This window comes from Rhamphochromis longiceps, linkage group LG5 (genome assembly GCF_057381845.1).
Source record: "Rhamphochromis longiceps isolate RC_006_pf linkage group LG5, R_longiceps_female_GT1.1, whole genome shotgun sequence".
In the NCBI taxonomy this organism is placed as follows: domain Eukaryota; kingdom Metazoa; phylum Chordata; class Actinopteri; order Cichliformes; family Cichlidae; genus Rhamphochromis; species Rhamphochromis longiceps.
Window position 1 is genome coordinate 39,235,668 of NC_140561.1, and position 24,653 is coordinate 39,260,320.

A 24,653-nucleotide genomic window follows, 5' to 3' on the forward strand; every position below is an offset into this window, starting at 1 on the left:
ATTTCCTGTTTTTTTTTATTGTGAAAGTATCTTTTCACCTCATTAAATGTCTTGTCTTTAACTTTGTTATTTGATGAGTTTAATGTTTCTGTTTTCCTTTGCTCTCTTTCAGATTTTCCCTTTTTTATTAACTTGTTGTCTCCATTTTAAGAAACATCTTTAGTGCTTTTATAAATGCAGCACTTCAGGTTTCCTTTCTCTCTTCAACACGTGCCTTTTTATCTTCTGTTTGACTTTGACAAGTTTTAAAGGACATTTGATTTGCATTTGATATGATGACAAAGAAAACAAAAGGAAGAGAGGGAGAGAGCAAAGTGCCCAACGGACACTGAATATAAACTGAGTGTAAAAATTAGATGGACATGAAAAGGACTTAGTAGAATTAAAAAGAAAGAGACATTAGCTCAGGTGAATGCTGAGTTTGATGCTCTCAGCAGCGTCAGAACTGACTTTTAGTGACAGTTTGACAGGTTTGGTTCATTTACGAGTACAAAGTGTTTGACGTTTCACAAAGTGATGACTAAACAAACACCAATGACGCATCTCAAACTGAAACAGGCCTGTAGGAATCTATAAATACTGTAAGATGCAGTATATCTTTATTTATCTTTAGAATATGACCCAAATTTAAATGATTTACTCTTGAGTTTCATGTATTTGCTCTTCTGTGCAACAGATTATGATTTTACGGTTTTCAGCTGCTGTCCTGAGTCAGAGCTTAAACGTTGCATCTCATCACCCTCCAGGAGATGAACTGAAGCGTCATCTGTCTGGTTAGTGTTTCCTCACAGAGAGGGTCTCGTGCACCTTCTTGAGCCAGTCTGAAACGTCTGGAAGGATTTTTATAAACATCCACAACCATGTTTATTATAGCACACTCAAAATCTGTGTTCAATTTAGGTTTTTACACCTCAGTGAGATTTTTCAGTCAGTTCTCAGAGATAATTCTGGTTTTTCAGATGCTGCCTGCATCTCACTGTTAATCATAAGGTGACTTTTGGCTTTAGTGTCTTTTTAAACCAAATGTGACAAAATAACGACCCAGTTTCAGAGACAGTTTACAAAGTCTGTTAGAACCTGAGCGGTCCGAGTCATTTGGGACTTGGTTGCGCTTCTTTCAGTCACTGATTAGGTTTATTAAAGATCACGGTTTGGGTTAAAACACAACCCTCAGCAACATAACAGTGACACGGCGCACACCGGCCTCTCACTCAGTAAAGCTGTAGGTCAGTCAGTCACACTGATTTTGACACATGTGGGCTAACTGCATTTGCTAGAGTGACCATATTTTGATTTCCAAAACAGAGGACACTTGGCCCAGTTATGAAGAATTTTAATAATACTGTTTGTTTAAAGAAAATTTTAACATATTTAAAAGATGCCTTCTCTGTGCGGTTAATGAATGGTGAAATAAAAAATGTCATAAAGGCTTTTACAAGTCAACAAGTGCAAATAAATAAATAAATAAATTTACAAAAATTGGCGTTTCTAACCTCAGTTAACTTTGTTTGCACGCCACCATTCGTCCAGTCAAATTGGGAATATTTTCTCTGTTCCATGGTTACTTAAGTCTGAGAAATGTCACCGTACTGGATTTCATAGCTTCAAGAGAGACAATAGCTTCAGTCTTGGTGCGACACTGCTGAACTTTTTTAGCTGTGTTAAAGTCTGGAAATGTTTTTTTGTTGTTTTTTTTTTAGCAACACACTAGTGCAATCCATGGATGTGTAGCTATTGTGATGCTTCATAGTATGAAATGTCAGTGCACCTTCTGCTCCAGATACAAGCACCCTCGTTTTTCCAGGTGTAACAAAGAACTCAGTCAACTTACAAGATGAATTTTTGCCTCATGCAGCCTTTTTAAGTTTTTCTGTGTCCATGTGAGCAACAAGATCTCTGGCACCTTTGTTAGACACACAAATGTCTGTGCCAGCTCTGCACACAGTGCACTCCGCCTCCCATTTATTCCGACTGGGATGGTACAAGAGAACTTTCTTGATGCACTTGCGCTTTGGCATCTTTTCAGCGCGCTGCTCCGCGCTCTGTCCCGTCTGTGCGTGGGGAACGACCCCTTACACCACATTTCGGGGATGATGTTGCACATATGAGTCCTCTGTAGGCCTGTAGGAAAACCCGGACATTTTCATCCATCTCAAAGAAAAGGACGGTTGGTCACTCTAGCGTTTACCTCTTTCCAGTCTTTATGCTAACCTAAACACAGCTTAACTTTTCTTATTCTACCTGCAGAAAACTACAAAAATGCTTCCACTGAGGCTTCAAATTACAAAATTGACCAACTTTTTTTTTTTTATCAAATGTTACCTTTATACATTTTACTTCAAGAACAAAATAACAATTCAGACTTTCATAATCTTTTTATTCGTTTCATTTCATACACGTGCATGCTATTTCTCTTCAGTCCAGCTCAGTTAAGGCTCAATTGATTCGGTTCTTGAGCAGACCTTCGTGTTTAATCTCGCCTTATGTAATTTTATTGTTTTGGGTGTTTTATCTTTAACAGCTACATAAAAACTTCATTATCAGAAAGAACAAATTTCCACCCTGAAAGCTGCCCACATGCACGAATAATAGCAAACTACCGTCCATCATGTAGGTTTGTCATGGAAACCCAAAGCTAATAATTAAAACCAATTTACAACACGATCCCTCCAACTCCTGATTTCTTTAAATTTCCCAAAATCTGATCAAATCCCAGCCCTCCTGGACTTTAGTCCTCCTGTTTATGCTCGATGAGTTCAAAGGTCAAACTTGAAGCGTACAGATCACTCTTGTGTTGCCTTGTTTTAAATAAAAGCCAGATTAAATATGAATGCAGTCATCGTTTCCATATGAACACGTCATGCATGAGGCAGGAAGTGAATCTGAACAGCTTTGATCTCCTGCCTTGATCAGCTCTTCATCAGCTCTTCATCACAGCTGATGCGGCTCCTTCTTCCTCGTTATCGACGTGTAAGATGGATGCTCCACATAACTATAGTTTATTACACCTCCTTCATCCTCATAATCTATATCGTCCTCTTCAATATCATCAATATCATCATCGTCCAGGCAGCAGCTGTCCCCGTCTGACCCCTCGTCCTCTTCATCCTCCTCTGGCACATTCTCGCAGCTCATCCTCATCTTCTTGCTGTTGTTGTTCCTCACCGACGCCTCCAGAGCTTTCTGGCGACGGTAGAAGTGGGAGAACTTGTTGAAGATGATGGTGATGGGCAGCGCCACCACCAGGGTGCCACCCAGGATGCAGCCGCTTGCCGCCAACTTCCCGACCACAGTGACCGGCACTACGTCTCCATAACCCACTGTGGTCATGCTCACTGTCCCCCACCACCAGCAGGCCGGGATGGTGTCCAGGCCCACATCCTGGAATCAGACACACAGGGATGCTTTAGACATCCAAGGTAATGATTTTCAGATGTATTAATATTATTATGTAAAGAACACAATTAAATAATAAAATACTTTGGTATATAAAATCTATCAGAACAAAGTTGAAGCTCTAATTTTCAAGAGGAAGAGATAAAGACAAACCTCTGACCACACGGACTAATGTGCTCTTTGAATTGAATCATTAGTAATTACACCAACAGGTGTGTCTTCCAACATCACAGATATCCCTGAAAAACAGGATAACTGCCACTTCGACTGTTCACTCACTGATATTTTTATTTGTTACAGACCAAAGCAAAGCTAACAGCTTGATTACGCTGTGAAGGATTTATCAGCGTCTAACGACACTAATTAAAGTGAAACACTCTGTGAGCCAAAACCTTTTAATTAGCCAAATGTCATGAAAATCAGCTCAAGGATTTCATTGGCCGGAGGAACACGAGTGAGTATTAACACAAAGACTTTGTTACAAAGTAACTGAGTAGTTGGTTGAAGTGTGTAGCCATGTTTTCCGTCTTCATACCGTAGCATCCGCCGAACATTTCACAATGTAATGTTTGCTACGTTCATCGCCGTGTTAGCATTCCGACATTTATACTGAGAGGAATTCAAACTGCTCAGAAAGTTTTGGAAACATTCAAACTGTAAACTGATGATGGCTGTAAAACCGTACGCCAAACAGACTCTCACTGAAATCACTGAAACTAAGATGTTAAACTTTTAAAAGGCAAATTCAAAGAATTTATTTGAACACAAACTAAAAGTGAAATGATTTCCACCAGTGAGGAACGCGACCTCACGTCAGTCAAACTTTACCTCTTCATACTCAGCAGTGTAGGCGATACCCGAGAAGACGGACACTCCCACGGCCAGGTAGAGCAGCAGGATGCCCACCTCACGGTAGCTGTGCTGCAGGTAAAACATGGAGGGGTTGAGATGTGTTTGTGCACAAAGCCTCATCTGTCACGATCCAATAACTGAGGTTCAATTTGTGACAGCGTCACAGCCAAACGCCCACCGCCACTCCCGCCCAGCGGGAGAAAACACTCATCTGTGTTTTTTCTTGATGTGAACTTTGTGTCTGCAGCTCGCCTGACAAAAAGTTTGTCTCTGTAAATGTGACTCTACTTCTAAAGTTTTGCACTTCCTCATAAAAACTCATAAAAGAAGGTTTTATAAGAAGACTAGAAGAGAACATGTGGAAATACTGATTTCGAAAACTACAAATGTTTGTATTCGACTGCCGCACTCCTCCACCAAGCTGAAAGTCCTCCATATAATGGATGAGTTCAGTTCCTGGTTTCAGGACATCTAGATGTGAAATCACTTTGAAATAAGAAAATCTCAAGAATGTCAACAGATTATTACAGTTTGATATGTATTTATGACATTTTGACGCGATGTGTCCCGTCTCCTGTAACGTTTTTAGGGAACTCTGCCCATAACGTTTTATAATCCTGCCAACAATCACATGAACTTCTTATTGAAAGCAATGAGCAACACAATCTGACAACACAGCAGAATTTAACACAGTTTAAAGTAGGGGTGGGGAACGTCCGGCCTCCGGGCCGCATGCGAGACCGTTTCAATCGGACCGCAAAGCAATAACATGTATATATTTTATATATGTAACTTATAGCATGAATAAAAAAATATGGAAAAAAACCCCACTGACAGTCATTAGTTTTCTGAGATAAAACAGACGGCTATCTACGTCCAAGTCAAAATCCTGCTCCTCACATACAAGGTCTTAAATAATCAGGCCCCATCTTAATCAATCAATCAATCAATCTTTATTTATAAAGCACTTTTCATACAAAGATGTAGCACAAAGTGCTTTACGTGGTTAAAAGCAGCCCACCCCACCCCGCCCTCCAACTCACTCCCCACACTCTCATTAACATAAACGATCGTGAATACATACACCCCCCACCCACCCACACACATGCACACTTAAAGAGTAAAATTGGGCTGGGCACACATGAGCCCAGTGAGGAAACACTATCACAGGGAGCCGTCTGCACCGGGAGCCGGTCACAGACCGCAGCCTCCAGGCTGGGCACACAGCAGGAGGGAGGCAAAGGAGCCCCCCAGCCAGGCTGAGAGGACCCCCAGAGACCCAGCAGCCACAGTCGATCACAGCCCCGGTGCAGAGAGCGCCCTCTGAGGAAACACTGGAGATATGACCTAATAAGAGTATATACAGGATAAAAAGATAAAATAAATAAGATACAATATAAATATAAATAGAGTAAGAAGTTTAAAAAAAAAAAAAAGAATAAAATGAATAAATATTAGGCAAAACCTAAATTAATGATGTAAATAGAATAACAGGATAGAATAAATAAGCATAAAATAAATAAACGCTAAGTAAAAGCTAAATTAAAAAGGTGGGTCTTGAGCCTGTTCTTAAAAACATGTACGTTCTCTGCGGCCCTGAGCTCCTCCGGCAGGCTGTTCCACAGACGAGGACCATACCACTGAAAAGCTGCCTCTCCGTGAGCATGTGTCCTGACTCTAGGGACAATCAAAAGGCCAGTACCAGAGGACCTCAGGGTCCGCGAGGGTTCATATGGTAAAAGCAGATCTGAGAGATAAGACGGCCCGAGACCATTAAGACATTTAAAAACCAATAAAAGAACTTTACAATCGATCCTGAAACACACGGGGAGCCAATGACCTTGTAGTACCATATCACCCTATTAGAGCACTTCACTCTCGCTCTGCAGGCCTACTTGTTGTTCCTAGAGTATTTAAAAGTAGAATGGGAGGCAGAGCCTTCAGTTTTCAGGCCCCTCTTCTGTGGAACCAGCTTCCAGTTTGGATTCGGGAGACAGACACTATCTCTACTTTTAAGATTAGGCTTCAAACTTTCCTTTTTGCTAAAGCATATAGTTAGGGCTGGACCAGGTGACCCTGAATCCTCCCTTAGTTATGCTGCAATAGACGTAGGCTGCCGGGGATTCCCATGATGCACTGAGTTTTTCCTCTCCAGTCACCTTTCTCACTCACTATGTATTAACAGACCTCTCTGCATTGAATCATATCTGTTATTAATCTCTGTCTCTCTTCCACAGCATGTCTTTATCCTGTCTTCCTTCTCTCACCCCAACCAATCACAGCAGATGGCCCCGCCCCTCCCTGAGCCTGGTTCTGCCGGAGGTTTCTTCCTGTTAAAAGGGAGTTTTTCCTTCCCACTGTCACCATAGTGCTGCTCATAGGGGGTCATATGATTGATGGGGTTTTCTCTGTACCTATGAAGCGCCTTCAGGCAACTTTTGTTGTGATTTGGCGCTATATAAATAAAATTGAATTGAATTGAATTGAATACAGCACGTGATGTACGTTATTACATGATTGACAACAAAGGATGAATCCTGGCAGCTGTCATGAAAACGAAGGTGGATTCAGAACGCTGCGTGTTCCAGGAAAGATGGACACCTGATTTTTTTTCTTTGTTTAAGTGAAAGGCAAGCTGTGCCCAGTTTGTGGCGCGGCGCCGGCGCCATTACAGTTCGAAACATGCTAAACATGATGAGCTGAGAGCTCAACGTTAATGCTCTTCCCCAGAGTTTGAGTCCTTAACAAGCAGCTCTCACACGACCACAGACAGACAGAGAATAACGTGTGCAAGTTTTGTGGTGAGTGCATTAATAGCCATGAAACCTCATGAGGCTTAGTAACACGGTACTTTGTAAAAAATGAAATGGCCCCCACCCCTGCTTTAAAGGAAACAAATGTCAGCTATATTAAAATGAAGAAGGATGGTGCTGAAAAAGAAGTGTAAAAAATAAAGAAATGTGGATCCTTTGCACTATGAAAAACAAATCTAAGAGAAAAAAAACTTTGTATGCAAAAAACAGTCAGTGGAGTAAAAAAATGAGAAATGGAGCATTTCCACAAATAAGCAGCAGTAAAAGTCAATTCACAATGAAGCTGGTCTTTTTTCAGAGAACTGCTTTTTCATTAGATTATGCTTTACTTCTGAAATGTTTTGTTTTCCATTTTCAAGATCAAACTAAACATTAAACTAATGTTTTGAGTTAAAGGCTTTTTCATTACTTGATATGCAGGAAAGAGACCAAATAAGCTCTCAGTGCTTCATTTCAAATGCCGGTCACGGATCAGGAACTTTATTAAAGTGGTGCTGCACTTTAATAAAGGCTTTAATAATCCTCTGCTGGAAGGAACAAGCTCATGGTATAGGAGACGAGACGGAAACACAATGTGCAGATGTAATGAAAACCAGGAGGAGCAGCATGGTCCCTGATCCTTCATCAACAACTCCACCTCCAAAAAATGTCAAATAAAACAGAACACATGGATTTCCATAATATCAGATTATGTTCACAATAGAATTGACAAAATATCTAATTTTAAGAAAAATAAATGCTCATTTTGAATTTGATGACAGTAGTCCATCTCAGGATGCTGGGACAGGCCGTGCATTCCCACATGCATGCATTATGAGTCCATAAACATCTGGGAACTCAGGAGACCAGCTGTCATAAGTCAAAGGAGACTCTGAAGTTCTGGACTCTGCATTCACAACCCAGCAACCGACAGAGCTGTTTAACAAGTGTATTTACACAAGGTTTAAAAGGCAGCAGGACCTGAGGCTGATAAATCACAGGACGGTGATTCAGGCGGCTGTTTTGTCAACAAAGGAGAGAAGACTCGGTCAGAGCCAGAGCAGAGGAGTGGTTAGACTATCCTGACATCCTGGGAGGGACGGGAGGAGCGGTGGCGTGTGGACAGGCAGGTAAGTTTCCTCAGTTCCTTTCTCAGTGCACACAGACCAGCTTGGAAATCCCGGGACGTCTGTTGCAGGTCAGTGGCTTAACAGGTATGCTGACTGATCACAGTCTGAGAGGTTTGGCTCGAGCGGGTCTTAAAACTAATCACTAATCCTCAGATGGACGGCATGTGCAGCAGGCGAGAAGCGATTTTCAGTTGGTGTACGGTCCGGACTGCAGGCTGCCACTTCAGCACTTGGACTCTATCCAAGGAGCTGTGCTGCGGGAATAGGAAGGCCTTCCCTGGAAAAGTTGTCGTCTGGATGGAAGCATATGTAATACCATCAGAGATGCAGGTTTCTGAACTGAGTGCTGATAACAAGCCAGATGTTCCCTCTGCTCTTTAGTCCAGAGGCCGTAGCATCCATGATTTCCAAATAGAATTTCACATTTCAGTTCGTCTGACCTCAGAACAGTTTTTCACGTTGCCTCAGTCCAATTTTAATCAGCTACGAGAGACGGCGGCGTTTCTGGATCACGTTACCATACGGCTTCTTGTTTGCACGATAGAGCTTTAACCTGCCGTCCCGCGCAGATGGCACGGTGAGTTGTGTTCATAGGCAGAACCGACCCTGCACACACTGATTTCTCCCAATTCTCTGATTATTTTGATGATATTATGCATCATACACAAAAAGGTTGCTTGGACTGATTTAGAATATTAAACCAAGTTTCCATCAGATGTTAAAGGTTGCATAAAGAGATTCTGAGCAGATTAATGTGTAAACATGACTTAAAGTGTAAATGTTGCCATCATAGATTGTGCTAGCTTCAAGGCTTTTACAGATGACCTCACTAATCCAACTTATACCTTGAAAGCATGATTTGAATTATAAACCATCCACAGCAATGCTAGCTAATTGGAATTGCTAAGTCATGCGTTTCCTAATGTTGTTTTTCTTCCATCTCAAACACACTGACACAATTCCCCTAAACTCAACAAGTGAACATCAGTGAGATCTTGTGTTAAAAACTGCAGCCCACATGCAAACTTTAGTTTCCTTCCGTTGTCTTTTTTTGTGCGTCATCTCCAAAACAGTGTGCATCACATCAGCTGAGATCTGCTCACAATCCATCAACCTGTATCTGAGGCGTCTACAGAAAGGTCAACAGAACAAAATGTCACAAAACTACAAAATAAAAAAATCAGTCACGTTGTTTGTACGGCTGGTTAATGTCGCTGTGTGTATGGGATACACACATTACAAAACTTTGTGTGTCTGTGTGAGCAGACAGAGTCCCCACTCACCCGCAGTGTTGCTCCCAGTGATCGCAGGCCTGTCGAGTGTCGCGCCAACTTTAACACTCTGAAGATCCTCATTAACCTGAACACCTGAGAGGACACAGAGTGGACTATGAGTCTTTAAAAAGAGTCGAACTCTGGCTGCACGGCAGCAGCTGCAGACATTCACTACACTGATCCAACGGTGGAGTCACGAAGCTTCAAATAACGGGGTCCGTGTATGGACGCGTAATCGCCGCGAGCTTCAGATGGGGTTTTTTCTAATGAGCACAGAAGCCACACCCACCATGTGCTCTAAGCTTTTGTTTGCGAGGAACAGCCAATCGGAAGGAAGTTGCATCAACGACATGTTGGTGTTAAAGACCCTAGCATTAGCTCAGCAGCAGGCCCATTTTATTTTTAGTGCTCTTTAAATGACAGAAAGTAACAGAAAGAAGAGAAGACGAGCTTTAGGGAGATAAGCACAAAGCATTCATGGAAAAATCAGCTTCACATTACTATAACTCCTCAACCACACTGGGCTACAGAAAAAATGGTTCCTGAAAGATGAGAATCATCTTATAATTTTACAGCCACAATGATAAAATAAGCCCAGGCCCAGTATGATACTGGTGTGATAAAGGGTTGAACAGTGGGTGAACGGAGGCGCCTCATTAAATATAACTGTTTTGAACTGGGAATCATAAAAAGTTACTCAAATGTGAAACGAAACCCTAAAAAAAAAATCCCTGACCCCGATGTTTTAAATTTAAAATGAACTGTACGTCGTTGTTATAAAGAGCAGGTTTTGTGTTGTGGCATTTGAATCTGTTTGTCATTTTAGAAATATTGATTGAGAAATAGCTCCAGTTACACATGTATCATAGTTGTGCACTAATTAGCCGCACAGATCCATGAAATGCTAGACTGTCATTCAGGACCTGGAAATATATCAGACTAATGGAGCTACAATCCATAAGCCTTAGTTTCCTCCTGCTACAGGAGAATCTTAAGTGTGACATTAAGACCTGTGAGTAAGCATACACTCTTACATTGACTTCCTTTATGATTTCTCTTCATCGTGTGTAATATAAAATGAGCGTGGTCCAAGAACTGGTTGTTGTTGCTTGTGTGATCTCACTCTACATGGTCTGCAGTTATTAATACTGTCTCAGCGTTACAGTTTGAGGCTAGCAGAACCTCCACAGATGGTGCATGTAATATTAACAGTGTGCTCTTTGATGGGACTGATGAGATTAATACTGCATATCAGACACTGTCACCATAAATACAAACTATCACAGCCTTTACTGAGCGATTATGACAAATGTGACGAATCCTTCGTTACATTTTTACCAGAGCAGCATCCGATCCACATCCACAGCACAGACCTGTATGAGTCGTCCCAGGTTGCCCAGCTCGGACTCGGATCCCAGAGTCATGTCAAAGAGCAGAGTGACGTAGATGGGAACCACAGACACCATGTCAATAATGTTCAGAGGGTGATGGAAGAACTTCTTCCTGTTTGGTGCGAGCAGCAGCCGCGTGACGACCTCAAAGAGATCACAAACACTCAGCGTTTGTCACTGTCCTCTGTGTTCAGCGTCTCTATCAGCACTGACATATTTGGGCCTAATATTTAAGTTTAGGTATTTTAACTGTGCCTGGAATTTGTGTTTGGTCTAAACAAAGTAATAAAATTAAACTGATGCAAGTCAAACCAATTGAATGAAGTATGTAACAGCTCATCATGGTCTGACTTTGCATTCTTTGAGGGTTTTTTTCTTTGTCTCGTGAGTTCCCCGCGTCTTTGTGTGATGTTCTTTGTCTTCTTTTCATTTTACTTCCTTCTTTATTTTAAAGATTTATTTGACGGGACAGCAGTAAAGAGGGGAGAGAGAGCGGGGAAAGATACACAGTAAAGGAATGTGGGCTCAAACCTCAAACTGACGTTCTTCCTGTTTTATTTTGAAGGGTATTTCCTCACTTGGCTTCCATAAGTTTAATTCCCTCCTTGTGTACCTTTCTCTCTCTGCTGTATTTACTCTGTTAGTCTTTGTGAAGTTGTCCCCGTGTCTTCCTTCGCGACCTGTTTCTCTGTTTTTTTTCACTTCCTGCTCCGTATATTTTCGGAGTGATCCTCTCTGTTCTGTGTTTCCTGCCTTCACCGTGTAGCACGTTGCTATCTTTCAGGAGTATTTAAAGTGCCTTTTCCTTCATCCCTGCAAAGACATTAAACTCTGTACTGTGTTTCATCTTCCCTTTGATAAATCTCCAGCGTGAGATACATATTTATGATCATTTTAAAGCATATTATCTTTATTGTTTGCTTAACTGATACACAGTTAAGTTTATTACTTTTTTTCTTCTCATTGACATGCATGGGAAATGCCCTTATACACAACCTCAAATATTAGACCCAGTGAGTTTTTAGTGCACAGTAAAACAGTTCACAGCAGGCTTAGTTTTAATCACCTCACCTCGAAGGTGAACCAGCAGGAGCAGAACACCTCCAGCGCCTGCATGGTCGGCTCTTCAATCAACTTTCCATCAGAATCAAAAGTCTGGGAGACAAAAAGGACAGAGGACAGTTTTTAAAAGTGTTTTCAATTAAACATTTAGTGATTTCAAATGTATTAAAATTTGAGAGCCCATTAGATATTTTTATTTTGAAATAATTACAAACACAAATTTTTATTCATGTATCTTTTCAACGACAGGATTTTCTTTAACAGACATCAAAGGTAGAATGCTCAGTTCAGCATGAACGCTGATCTTAGAGCCAAAGAAAAGACAAACAGACACATGGTGGCTAAACAGAAATGATCTGTTGTAATAAATGCAAATACAAACAGTAAAAGTGATGATATAAGGTGGACTAAGGATAAAAACGTGTTAAAAAAATAGACTCAATAAGGCATCAAGAGTTTAAATAAAACACAAGTAAAACAGGGTCAATCTATCTGACTGATTAAATCATTTTATTGGTACTTTATTCTTCTTTAATTATCTTTATGTAAATAGTTGTTCGTGTGTTTTGGGACTTAATCAGGAAAAATCTAAAGCACAGAGAGCTGCGTGTCCAAGCTGTTGATTTACTGGTTCATTTAGTTTCCCACCATCACCTTTGGCCACTTACTGAAAGAGTGAGGTCACAAACGAAGGAAATGAACTTCCTCTGCAGACTGTCTGAGCAGTTAAAGGACACACTGGAGAGATTATATCTCAGTTTACTTCCTTAAAAAGCTGGGAGAGCTGGCCAGGACATCGCTGTCCCTGTGACCTGGACCCGGGCACTTTGGTTTTTAGCATCACTCTGTTTGGATGCAAACAATTATCAGTATTTTACTTTGTTTTCAGTTCATAAGGTTGCTTCAAGCATGTTTTTCTGTCTTTCTCAGAGCGGATTTAAGGCTCTTTGTGAAAGACATCTTTGGTAATATTAGACGAGTGTAAGTCACACAAAATTAGTTTGTCTATTTGATTTCACTGAGTTTGACTCTGAGAGCAAACAAACAGTTTTAATGAAACTGTGGATGAAAAGGGTTAAATACTCGAATTGTCTTCATGTGAGCCTAAATCAGCCCGATGAAGCCAACAGATGCTTCCTGCTGAAAGCTGACTGAACCGTGTTGTTTGGTCTCCACGTTTCCAGCTCGCCGTACCCACCTGATACTCTGGCATGCTGTTGATACACATGGTGGAGATGGATGTGAGCACCACTCCGATGGAGAGCAGACTGAAGAGCTTGCTGGGGATGGAGTATCCCGGGTTCTCCAGCGTCAACCACAAACACTTCCTGATGTTCCCATAACGCACTTCCTGGAAGTGCTGCATGTCTCTGCGAAGGTGGAAAAAGGCAGTGAGTTAATAATTTATTTAAAAAAAGGAGAAAGAAAGTGCAGCTGTGTGTCTTTTACTTGTTTAAGTCGGATATCTCGTCCACAGATGTGTCTACACTGCTGGCGTCGCTCTCATCGTCCCAGCTACGATGTCGGCTGCTCTCCAGTTTGCGGTCGTGGTAACGGTAACTACAGCAACTGTCCAGGAAGAACTCATTGATGCCCCAGTACTCGATCTCCTGGCTGTCGGGGAATAGAAGCCAAATCAAGGTTATCTATGCAGTATTAAAAGAAAAGTACAAACTACATCAAAATAAAATGATTTCCATCTGTTTTTTTCTTCATCTGCTTCCAATGTTATTAGTGCACTAAATGGATCCATGACTCCTATAATTATGCTGCATAAACAAAGGACATATGCAAGCAGGCCAAAGGCCTAATTCACGTTAAATCTCTGCTTGTTCTTTCCAGCACAAATATAACACTGACACACCTGAAGATCCACTACAGGATTTGCAGATTTGCTTTGGTGTGAAAACCAGGATGTGTTCCTGAAGGTAACCAAACAGGCTTTTTGAGCAAACCTCAGTTTAACAAACGTTAAAGAAAAGTAAAACAAAAACAATCCAACCGTGGAGCTCAGTCTTTGCGTTCATGTCCAGGACACGGGACCAATCAAAGCCTCCACCACCAGCGCTGCACCCTCAGTGACTGTAGATGATGTCACATTTGTGCACAACAGCAGTGCTTCAGTGTGTGAGATCATGAATAAGAGGTGAGATGTTACAACTTAGTCTCAGTAGTTTGGGTTTGTGACTTTTTCAAAGGATCAGCTGCTTAAATTTTACACGATTGTGTAGAGTTGATGAATTCATTTTACTGTTTATGTTTTTAGGCTTTAAAGTTTTTCATGCAAAGCAACAATGAACAGTGAAGTCTGTTAGCAGCTGCTGTGTCTGATTACAGGTCAGATAAACCAAGAAAAACTGAACAGACTAAAACCTTTGTTTGAGTCACAAACGTCCACAATCAGTTCCAGCTGGATTGGTATGACAGGTGTAAAGGTTCTCTGGGATGCAGAAGGATGAGGATGTCAAAATGAATGTTGCTCAGACAGACCTGAAGGAGAAGACGCACAGCTCCTCCATGATGTGAAGTTTGCCAGTTTGGTAGAAGTGGATGACGTAAGGGAACAGGCCGGGATTCCTATCAAAGTAAAACTCCTTCTCCTGCACATCATAGTCATCACACACCTATAGCAGGAAAGGTGGGAATACGACAGAGGAAGAGTGAAGAAGAAGAGAAGCAGGTGGGCTTTCAACAAGTCAAGCAAAAATCCATCAGGTCTCGTGTCAGTCGTATCCCGCTCACACCCAAACACCTGCAGTATGGCCTCCTCTGAGTCACATGCCAGCAGCTTTCCCAGTCTGGTGTCTGGGAATTTCTTCAGCGTGCTGGAACAGAGGCTCCTCTTCAGACCTCCGACGTTCACGTGGACGAGACCCTCGTCAGAGTCCTGGTGAGCCCAGCTGGGCAGACTCTCCTTCCCCATGGTTAGATCAGCTGAGACACAAAGACAATGAAATGAACACAAACTGAAAAACACCGCTCTGACACTTTTTAGAGACATTTAATTTTGTGGTTACATTATTAAAAGACACGATGTAGATAAAAAAGGAACTGTGAGTCTGATCTATCAGTGTGTTAGCCTGAGTCCTGTAAACATACCCTTGTCAACATATTTACCACATCATGCCAGTATACTCAACCATCTGTCACCATTCATTTCCTTTCACCGCATCCCCGCATGTCTCTGCTGCAACAGTTTCCCTTTGTGTAAGTCATTTGTGATAAAATTGCTGGTTAATTTCAAAAACTGTGAACGTATATGGATAAAACCCAAACAGCCAAGCTGTGCTCAGACATAAAAATCAATTCAGCTTTGAATTAAATCTCCACAGGACACAAACACAGATCTGCAGCAGTTTCTGTGAAGACTTCTCATAACCCCCCCTCTTGATTCTTGTCTCACATGTGAATCTGTCAGTAAGACACATGAGTGAGACAGCGAGAGAAAAGAAGCATTAAAATGTAATCATCTTAAAAGGAAAAGACATCAGAGGTGGAAAAGCCAATTCAAAGTGACGTTTCCTAACTTAAATCGGCGTTTTCTGCCGTGGTTCTGCTGGGCCGAAGCTCAGAGGCATTTCTCAATGTTTTTTTTCAAAGGGAATTTATCGACGCATGGTTTTCTGAGTACACGCGATCTTTACGGTCCAGATTCAGTTACATGAGAGCTGCTTTATATTCGGCAACCGCAGCCTTCTAGTGAGGAGTAAGTACTGCGATTCAGTATCACTAACAATGATAAATAATGCCCCTCTGTTCTACTATCACTCACTCAGACGATCAAGTTTTATTCTTATTCTTGCATCTATACGTCATGTACAGGTAGAGGAAACCTGTACAGTTTATCCTTCTCCTCCTTCCTTCTATGAGTCACATGTTCCAGGCTTCAGACTGTGCTAAACACTCAGATTCACATAGTTTTTTCTGCTCTTGGGTCTTTGTGATGTCATAAAGAGTGGACATCTCCACCCATGTCCATCCTGGACATTATGGATGGGGATAGAAAATAATATATTCCCTAAAACCTTCAGTTTGGGATGAGCGACCAATCAGAAACAAGCTGGGAGGAGCTAAATCGTCTGGTTTTAGACAGAGGATGAACTGGAAGTTTCACCATGACATAAACAAGGATTATTTTGAAGTGCGATCACTCAGAGCTATTCTTGGGGCTGGAAATTAGCTGAATACGACCCCTTTGATGACAGACACAACATTTTAATGGAAGCTGTGATCGTTTGACAGTTAATGTGCATCTGACTGAATCATGACTCATCTCTCGCCCTTAATCTTTGTCTTCTTTATCTCAAGCTGAGTCAGCACTCATTAAACCCCCCATGAAGAGCGTGTAACAAAGAAGAGTCTCAGCTTTATTTTCTGCTCCAAACGTTTGAGCTTCTTTTTAAAATTCTAGCTCCTCTAACTCCACCTGCTGCTCTAAATGCACTTTTAAGACCAGGGGGGCAGAAACTAATATGTAAGTACATAGAGACATTTTCATGTTGACCACAAAACACAACAAGCACTGGTTGAGAGCCAGACTTAATCTAAGCGTAACCACAGTTTGCACATTTTCAAAGTGTTTCTGTGCAAGAAGCAGAAGATTTAAAACGGTTCTTCTGACCTCATGGTTTCTTGCAACTTTCTCCATCAAGTTTTAAAAAACAAAAAAAACATATATCGATGCAGCCAGAACTCCCACACGTGCTCATTTACTGTACTCCCAGTGCAAACACCCACACAGCGCGCATACTTTCACAACAAAAAGAAGCTACACAATGAAATCAGACAACAGATGAGTAAATTACAAAGTTCACATCAAACCCCCAAAATTGTGGAAAGTGCTGTGATGCTATCAGCGTCTCCCAAATCTTCCTGCTGTGATTTAAGATGTTTTTTAACAATACCAAGGTAACATGACCGCCAGGAAAACATAATTCAGTCCTGTTTAGTTGCCAAGAATTGTATTAATATCGCTTAGCAACAAGTAAAGGTTGTGAGGATGAAGGTGTCTGCAGCTCTGTTTTCATTTTCACTCCATCACTGCCAGTTTGAGCTGAGTGTAACGCGTGTTTTTGGAGCTACAATTTACAGCCGTCCCCCAAACACACCACACAACAGTTTATCGTGACACTCTTTCAAAGACCTGTCTGAGGGCTGAGACTTGGCGTCATGTGACGACTAGAGCTGGATATTATACGGCATGTCTGGTGAGGATTCCCCCACAAAAAACGTTTGAACCTGACACTTCATAACTTGTGTTTCTGCACCAATTTGTACTTTTTTTTCACTGATGTCTTTAAAGGGAACACAAAAATCCATCAGTATATATACTGCAGTCTAATAATGTGAGGCTTTAAGGCCATACTGTGTTGCTTTTAAAAAATTATGCTCAGTTATTCCTTGTAATAGTATCCCTGCTGGGTTAACTCGCAGACACATTTCCTCTTCATCTTCTGTGTTTTGACTTTTGCAGTCATCAGAGTCTGAGCTGACGACGTGTCAGGCTGCTTTTATGTGGGGAAATCTGGTTAAACATGTGTCACATGGTCACATCAGTACTAAACTGTTGTGTATATTTTAAGCCACTTTTAATAGGTCAGATGCACTTCAGACAGAAAATGCTGCTTCCAGTTTGGATTGTGATTGATATTCCCTCAGTGTACACCCTCCTTATATTTCTGAGCCTTTGTGTGGCCGTCCTCTACACACAGAGTGGAGCAGGCAGCAGATGCTGCAGGGGAAACAAAGGCAGCACAGGTGACAGTTTGTATTTGTCATCAGAGTGTAAATATCCAAACAGTTGCTTCTCATGTGGTGCTCACTCTAGCAGGACCGAGGACATCCATCCATCCATCCATCCATCCATTGTGAGGCTGCAGTAAGTGCCTCGCTGCAGGTAAAGTGTAGCTATAATGTAATGTAACAAGGTTACAGAGTCTCTAATTACAGAGTGTAGGAAATCGCCCGAGGAATCGCAGACAGGTGTTAACCTAATGTGGACATAATGGCGTTTTAACCAGGACGCTCTGACTTCATCTGCTCCTGAATCTTTCACTGTCTTCCTGCTGGTATTTAATCAGGTTTCTCTGCGCTCAGCTCACTGATTTATGGTCACACGTCCTGGCTATTGTTCGCTTTACCGCAGCTGGAATCTGTCTTCATCCGTCAGCGGCATGTTTGGGTCAAACTCAGAGACGGGTGTAAGAACTCACAGAGCGCTGGACAAGAATAATAATAATAATAATAATTCCATGTACGTTACTATATAACGCTCTTTTACACTTGACCACATTTTTAACTCATTCACTGCCAGCCATTGGCAGTGAATGAGTTAAACCCATTGACTCATTCACTGCCATTGACGGCTATAGACGTCAATGGCAGTGAATGAGTTAACAGAAAAACAGATTTTTTTACATCCCTTTGAATTCGTGTGTAGCTACATGTTTATTTAAAAGTTGACCATGAATAATTTATGAAATATGATTTCAGTCTGAAAACACCAACATTACATTCAGCTGCTGAAACATTAGAATCCAGCCACACAGTAATGCACAGCTGATATATTTCGGATATACTTCACTGTAATCTCTGGTCTCCTCTTTGCTGTGTTTGGTTTCTTTGGTGATTTTTAGTTAATCGTATTTATGTGAATGTTTTGTCTCTGCATGGTCATTGTCTGTTTTTTTATGGTCGGTCTTTGTGGTTCTCTTGTGTTTTCTTGTTTCATGTGGTTGGTTTTATGGTTATTTTTCATCCTTCATAATTGTTTATGCTCTCTTTGTGGCACATCCTTGTAAATGCATACATTGTTGTGAAACCACGAGAGTTAACGGTCCCTCTCTGAAGTTGATGCATGTTCAGAAATCCATTTCTAAAGATTCAACGACCGAATGCCTCCATGCATTAAACTGATGAGGCAAGAGTATTTAACCACTGAAAACGGCCTCTAGTGATAAAAGCTGAATGTAAACAAAACTTACAAAATAATCTGAACTCAGGAGTGTCTTACTGAACCTCTTAAACTCATCACACAGCCTTGTCTAAGGAGCTTGGAAAAAAAAGCGACTGGACTTTTCACCTCTCATCCGAGAAGCTTCTTCATTCTAGGGTCAAATGGTGGAGAGTCCCAGATTTAAACTAGAGATGGCACGATACCACTTTTTAATATCCGATACCGATTCTGATATCATGAATTTGAATATCTGCCAATACCGATATGAAGCCGATATAGCGTATTTTGTAATCAATAAAACTGTTTTTTATAAATATCTCGCTGCATTTTGTATAAGTTCATACTTAAGTTTTAAAAAACAAGCGACCGAAGCTATTCTGTTATACCTGTATGCAAAAAATACACTACACACAAAACATTTTATAGTTTAGCAACACTGATCAATCTAATAAATTTAAACCTACACCATCCTCCCTATTCTGGTATTTTAAAGAGTAGTTACCTACCTCACTAATAGGGTTGCAAACTCCCAGCAAAAATATTAGGGAACCACCCCCCGCCCTTAATCGATGTAATCAACTTTAATTTAATGCAAGTGTAAAACAAATGCACAGAAATGAATTATTTTTCTACAATAATTAAATAGATTCAACATCTTTCTTCAACAGAATTGCAGACTGCACAGATGGTACCAAAGGAAAAAGTACTATAGCTTACTAGGGTATATGTTAGACTTATTAGTTACTATATACAATAATGGATTTCTATACATTTAATCAGATGACCTCTTTTGTTGTAAGATTCAGATAATTATTTATTCAAAGTTTTTAAATGACATAACAAAGAAAAGTATGTCTTTGTGCCCCTCCCTCTCCCTGTTAATGCCCTACCTGGCCCCCGACAAAACTTTGCTAGACCCGCCCCTGCACAGTTACCAGCCTTCAGCTATGTAAAAAAGGATCCTGGTGTTAGTTGTCTCTCAGAAACAGTTCATAACTTCCCTTCAACTCATTTAACTAAAAGGTAAACCTGTTTCTCCATCACCTGTTCAGCTCTGATGGTTCAGTAAGGACATCTCCTGGTTTCATCTTCATGTTTCCCTCTCACCACATAACCAAACCGACATCATGACCAGCAGCTTTTATAAATACATTCTGCTGTTGTTTATCCGCTGGTCTCCTCTTTCTAGCGCAAAGTGGGCGATAAACAAACAAGAAAGACGGAACTTGCAGCAGAAAACCCGATCAGCTGATCATTGATCAGTTTCATGTTTGAAGTAATAACAGGAGAGGAAGGGGGAGTGAATGAGAGCAGATGCAACTGCGCAGCAAAGACAGAATAACTCCAGCTTTGTGTCTATTTTTTAATTCTAGCTGAAATACCGGACAAATCGCTTCCTTTTCACCTCAGTATGGAACTCCGATGGTCAGTGCAGCTGTGGCTCAATATATCAGTTGTTAAGCTTAACGTGGAAATACTCTGCAAACATTCAGGGATGAACTTACACACTTGCTTTACTTCTCTGGGAAAGTTTTTGCCAAGATGAAATGCTGCGGTTAGGAAGCATGTAGCGAGGCTCCAAATGCTCCAACAGACCGCCGACAGGTGTCGCAGACAACAGTCGCTCTATCACGTGACACATACTGCTCCGATGCGCCGAGCTGGGTTACGCCAAGTAGCGCGTTTTGTGAGGTGATTTTGTGATACTTCGGATCGGATTACATTTTTTATTTCTCTCCGATATCCGATCCAGTAATTTAGGTCAGTATCGGACTGATACCGATACGTAATATCGGATCAGTCCATCTCTAATTTAAACCCCGTGGGAGTTTCCCCCCAAAGAGGGACAAAGGACCCCCTGATGATCCTCTACCTAATCACATGAGCCAAGGTGTGAAAGCGGGTGTGGGTCACAATCAGCCAGGGTTTCAGGTGTGTTCATTGTGAAACCTGGCCCCACCCTATCATGTGATTTCCTGAGGTCAGATGGCCCAGGATGTGAGTGGGCGTTAAGGCGTCTGGGAAGGGATCTCAAAACTGGATTATAGATGGCAGAGAGTTGGTGTCGTAAACCCCGCCTCTGTTCAAAGATGGTCGCTCACAGTGGACATAGATGCTTCTTTCACTCCTCTTTCAAACCATCTGTCCTCTCTGTCCAAAATGTGAACATTGGCATCCTCGAAAGAGTGTCCTTTATCCTTAAGATGCAGATGGACAGCTGAGTCTTGTCCTGTGGAGGTGGCTCTTCTGTGTTGTGCCATGCCCTTGTGAAGTTGCCGTTTAGTCTCTTCGATGTAGAGGTCTGAGCATTCCTCGCTGGACTGTACAGCAAACACCACATTGTTAAGTTTGTGTTTTGGAGTTTTGTCTTTCGGGTGAACCAGTTTCGGTCTGAGTGTGTTGCTGGGTCTGAAGTACACCGGGATGTCATGCTTGGAGAAAACTCTCCTGAGTTTCTCTGATACATAGGGGATGTAGCCGGTGTATCAGAGAGTGTCTGGGAGATCCCTTCCCAGACGCCCACTCACATCCTGGACTAGGTTTCACATTGAGCTCACCCGAAACCCTGGCTGATTGTGACCCACACCTGTTTTCACACCTTGGCTCATGTGATTAGGTAGAGGATCATCAGGGGGTCCTTTTGTCCCTCTTTGGGGGGAAACTCCCACTGGGTTTAAATCTGGGACTCTCCACCATTTGACCCTAGAACTGAAGAAGCTTCTCGGATGAGAGGTGAAACGTCTTCAAGCAACCTAAAGAAGTCCAGAAGTTTTCTTTCCAAGCTCCTTAGACTACGATGACCTGGATGACTGAGAACCTTCACAGACATACCACACAGCCTTCACTGAGCCTGGATTATGTTGTTGTTAGAGTAAACTGCTCCCGACGCTCAGTAACTGACTTTAGCTCGAAGGAGTTTGTTCAGGATAAGAAACTCCCAACGATGACTTTAAAGTATGTTTGTTTTTGTTATCTGGAAACACTGTTCAGCCACTGCAGCTCTAAAATGATAGATTGCCCCAAAGCCTCTGTTTCTGACACCAACACTGACCTAGAGCTGACCCATTTTTTAGATTTAGTTTCACTAAATGAAACAAACATAGCTCTTTATTACCCGCTGCACTGCATCTGTCGTATTAAAATGGGCTTATTATGCTCATTTCCAGCTTCAGATGTTTATTCTCAGACTTTACCACAGTGGCTTTGCATGATTCAGATTTTGAAATAATCCTTATTTGTCATGTACAGGATGGCTTTCTTCAGATTGGCTGCCCCTTGCAAACAGAAGGTTTGTCCCTGAGACAGTTCTTGGGGATGTAAGTGCTGAGTGAACCTCAGACTGTCTGAAACCTCAGTGTTTCAGACAGCTTGTGGTTGACAGGGATGAATATTATTTAAGTTTTTACATATTTAGTATGAACATCCACTGAAATAGTATACACCACAGGAAATTTACAAAGAGCAGAATAGGCCCACTAAGGGCTCCACAGCTTGTTAATGAAGTATTTAAATATTTTCTTGCCCCCCACATTAAATACGAGTGAGACACTGGGAGCCTCCGTGTGTCTGTAATTACATGCTGAGCTCTCAGGGGAGCTGCTTTGGTGCACATACAGAAATAAAGTTGATCTATAATTCAGCACCTGCAGCCTGGAATCACAGCGGTGGGGAAAAAGCATCTTCAACAGCAAACTCCCTCCGTGAGCGAGAAGCAGTGCTGCAAACAAAAGGGCGAAACTTCCCAGAGTAATCTGGGATAACTGGAGCTGCCACTTTAAATCTATTTCACTAAGACCACGCGACGAAAAAAGATGCTGGTGTGTTTTAATGTGACTTACCTGTGATGTCATCTTCACCCCATGATGAAGTTTTTCACTCCTCCACCTCTGAAAAAGATGTGATCGCTGGAAAACAAACAAGAAACCTTGTAAAACCCGCGCGACCTCCTCGTGCTGGAAACTTCAGCCTCCTGCTGCAGGGCTGTCACAGTCCGCCGTGCGCGCGCAGCTTTCCTCCATCTGAAGCGCTCATCGGTCCGTCTTCTCTCTCGGAGGCGGTCTTCGGCTTTTTCCGTCACATTCCGTAACAAGAGCCGATCTCCGAGTGAGACACGTCTCCTGTATGAAAGACTTTTTATGATGCGTTTGCGGCGCTCAGCGGTTATTCAGAGTTCAGCGAGGCTGTTTTTAAAGTTTTAATCTGTCCGCGGAGAATCAGCGCAGCTGCGTTAAACCGGCTCTAACACCGTCATCGTAATATCTCTTATATCTTACATCTGGGATGTAAGCTCTGTGTGTGTGTGTGTGTGTGTGTGTGTGTGTGTGTGTGTGTGTGTGTGTGTGTGATAAAAACGTGTAAAGTCCCAAATGCCACTTCTTCTTTTTCTTCTTCTTCTTTTTTTTTTAAATTAATTTACTTTTATTTCCTATATTAAGGCTTTAATATCCCAGCAGGGACACACTGCAGCTGTGAACAGCTGACTTACCTTTTTTCTTATTAAGGTATAAACTTTAAAACACTTCCTCACTGTATTGCCAACAGTGTCTGTGTCACGTGTTCAATTCTGCTTAAATCAGTGGTGTCAAACATGAGGGTTGGGGGCCATAACTGCCTCAAGAAAGACTCCAATCCGGTCCACTGGAAAATGTGAAGGAAAGCATAAACTGTATTTAAAATAGTGTTTACCTGAATTTGAACTATAATTTAATAAATGTTTACAACTCGTTGCACTGATAAAGACCTTCTCAATGGCTATTCATACAGCACCAAAGTAATTATGTAATAAATAAACATAAAAAAAATCTCTGATTTAATAAAAACTTTCTGGGTGATGAGCTACTTTCTATAATTTTACATATTTATTTCTTGCAGTTTAAGCCCAAAGTGATGTGCTGACAGATGTCTCTTATCTGCTGTAGCAACATTTCTTTGTTGTGCAGAAAAACTGAGAGTAAGTTTCCTAGTTGGACTTTTTTCTTACATTAAGATATCTCAGGGATTAAATGTGTAGCTTCTTTATACTGACAGAAAACTGATTTGTTTTAGGTCTGAACCAAAGTGCGCTGTGTGTGGCCCACAGTGTAACAGGCTTATATGTCCACTTACATCTTTTCCACAGCTTTTTTCCCCACATGTGATCTTGAGCTTCTTCTCCTCCTTCCTGCATCATCTCGCTATCCTGATTTGTGAATTTGACTAATTTTAGCTCATTTTGTATCAGTTTCTTTACCTACATTTGACAACCTCATAATCTCAGCATGTGAGCATGAGTCTCTATTGATTTCATAATATATTTATAAATAGATGTATTTGTTCATTTGTTTATTCGAGTGCCGTAAACCATTACAAAGGTTTATTCTGCACAAGCTGTGACACACAGAAATTTGGAATATGAGTCATGATGACATTCAGTAAGATTCCAAATTGATTCAAATATTCAGCAAAACTGTCCAGTTCACAAAGTGTTCTCATCATTTGCACATCTACAATCTTTTTATGTCACTGATCTGCTGCACGCTGGAGTTATAATACAGAAATGAGCATTTCATTGAGATAATGGGTCATACTTCTTTCCTTTTATATTTTTTCTCATATATTTTTAAATGTTCTGTTTACCTTTTTATTACATAAATTTTTTTTATGAGGAAACATGGGAAAAACACATTCCTGAGAAATAATAAGCGCAGTGTGTGCAGACCTGGGTTTTTAACATACCAGACTGGAAAAATTGTGTTTTGTAACAACAGATATTTCACTCAGTTTCATAATTTAAACATTTGTGAAAAGGTAACCTTCCTGTC

General features: G+C 41.3%; 1 protein-coding gene across 2 annotated transcripts; it reads right to left on the minus strand.

Annotated features, from left to right (window-relative positions):
* Positions 1-2,326: 2,326 nt before the first annotated feature.
* Positions 2,327-22,832, minus strand: LOC146670612 (delayed-rectifier potassium channel regulatory subunit KCNS2). Of its 2 annotated transcripts, XM_085407621.1 has the most exons (10): positions 22,692-22,832; positions 14,650-14,831; positions 14,388-14,521; positions 13,347-13,511; positions 13,096-13,267; positions 11,907-11,990; positions 10,818-10,979; positions 9,454-9,537; positions 4,225-4,317; positions 2,328-3,381 (listed from the first exon to the last, which is right to left on the minus strand). In XM_085407621.1, the coding sequence occupies exons 2-10, from the start codon at positions 14,818-14,820 to the stop codon at positions 2,932-2,934; spliced, it is 1,515 nt and encodes a 504-aa protein (XP_085263747.1). In that variant the 5' UTR covers positions 14,821-14,831; positions 22,692-22,832; the 3' UTR covers positions 2,328-2,931. The 2 variants fall into 2 exon arrangements, with proteins under 2 accessions (XP_085263748.1, XP_085263747.1); XM_085407622.1 differs by lacking the exon at positions 10,818-10,979 and having other exon boundaries at positions 2,327-3,381.
* Between the last annotated feature and the right edge of the window lie 1,821 nt (positions 22,833-24,653).

Bases quoted from the DNA above. Each gene is read 5' to 3' on its own strand.
- LOC146670612 (XM_085407621.1), bottom strand. From the start codon at position 14,820: ATGGGGAAGGAGAGTCTGCCCAGCTGGGCTCACCAGGACTCTGACGAG. The intron at 10,980-11,906 runs GTGAGGTGATTA...GATCTCTTTGAG, and splicing joins CCTGCTGGTTCACCTTCGAG to GTCGTCACGCGGCTGCTGCT. The intron at 3,382-4,224 runs GTAAAGTTTGAC...GTCTGATTCCAG, and splicing joins ACACTGCTGAGTATGAAGAG to GATGTGGGCCTGGACACCAT.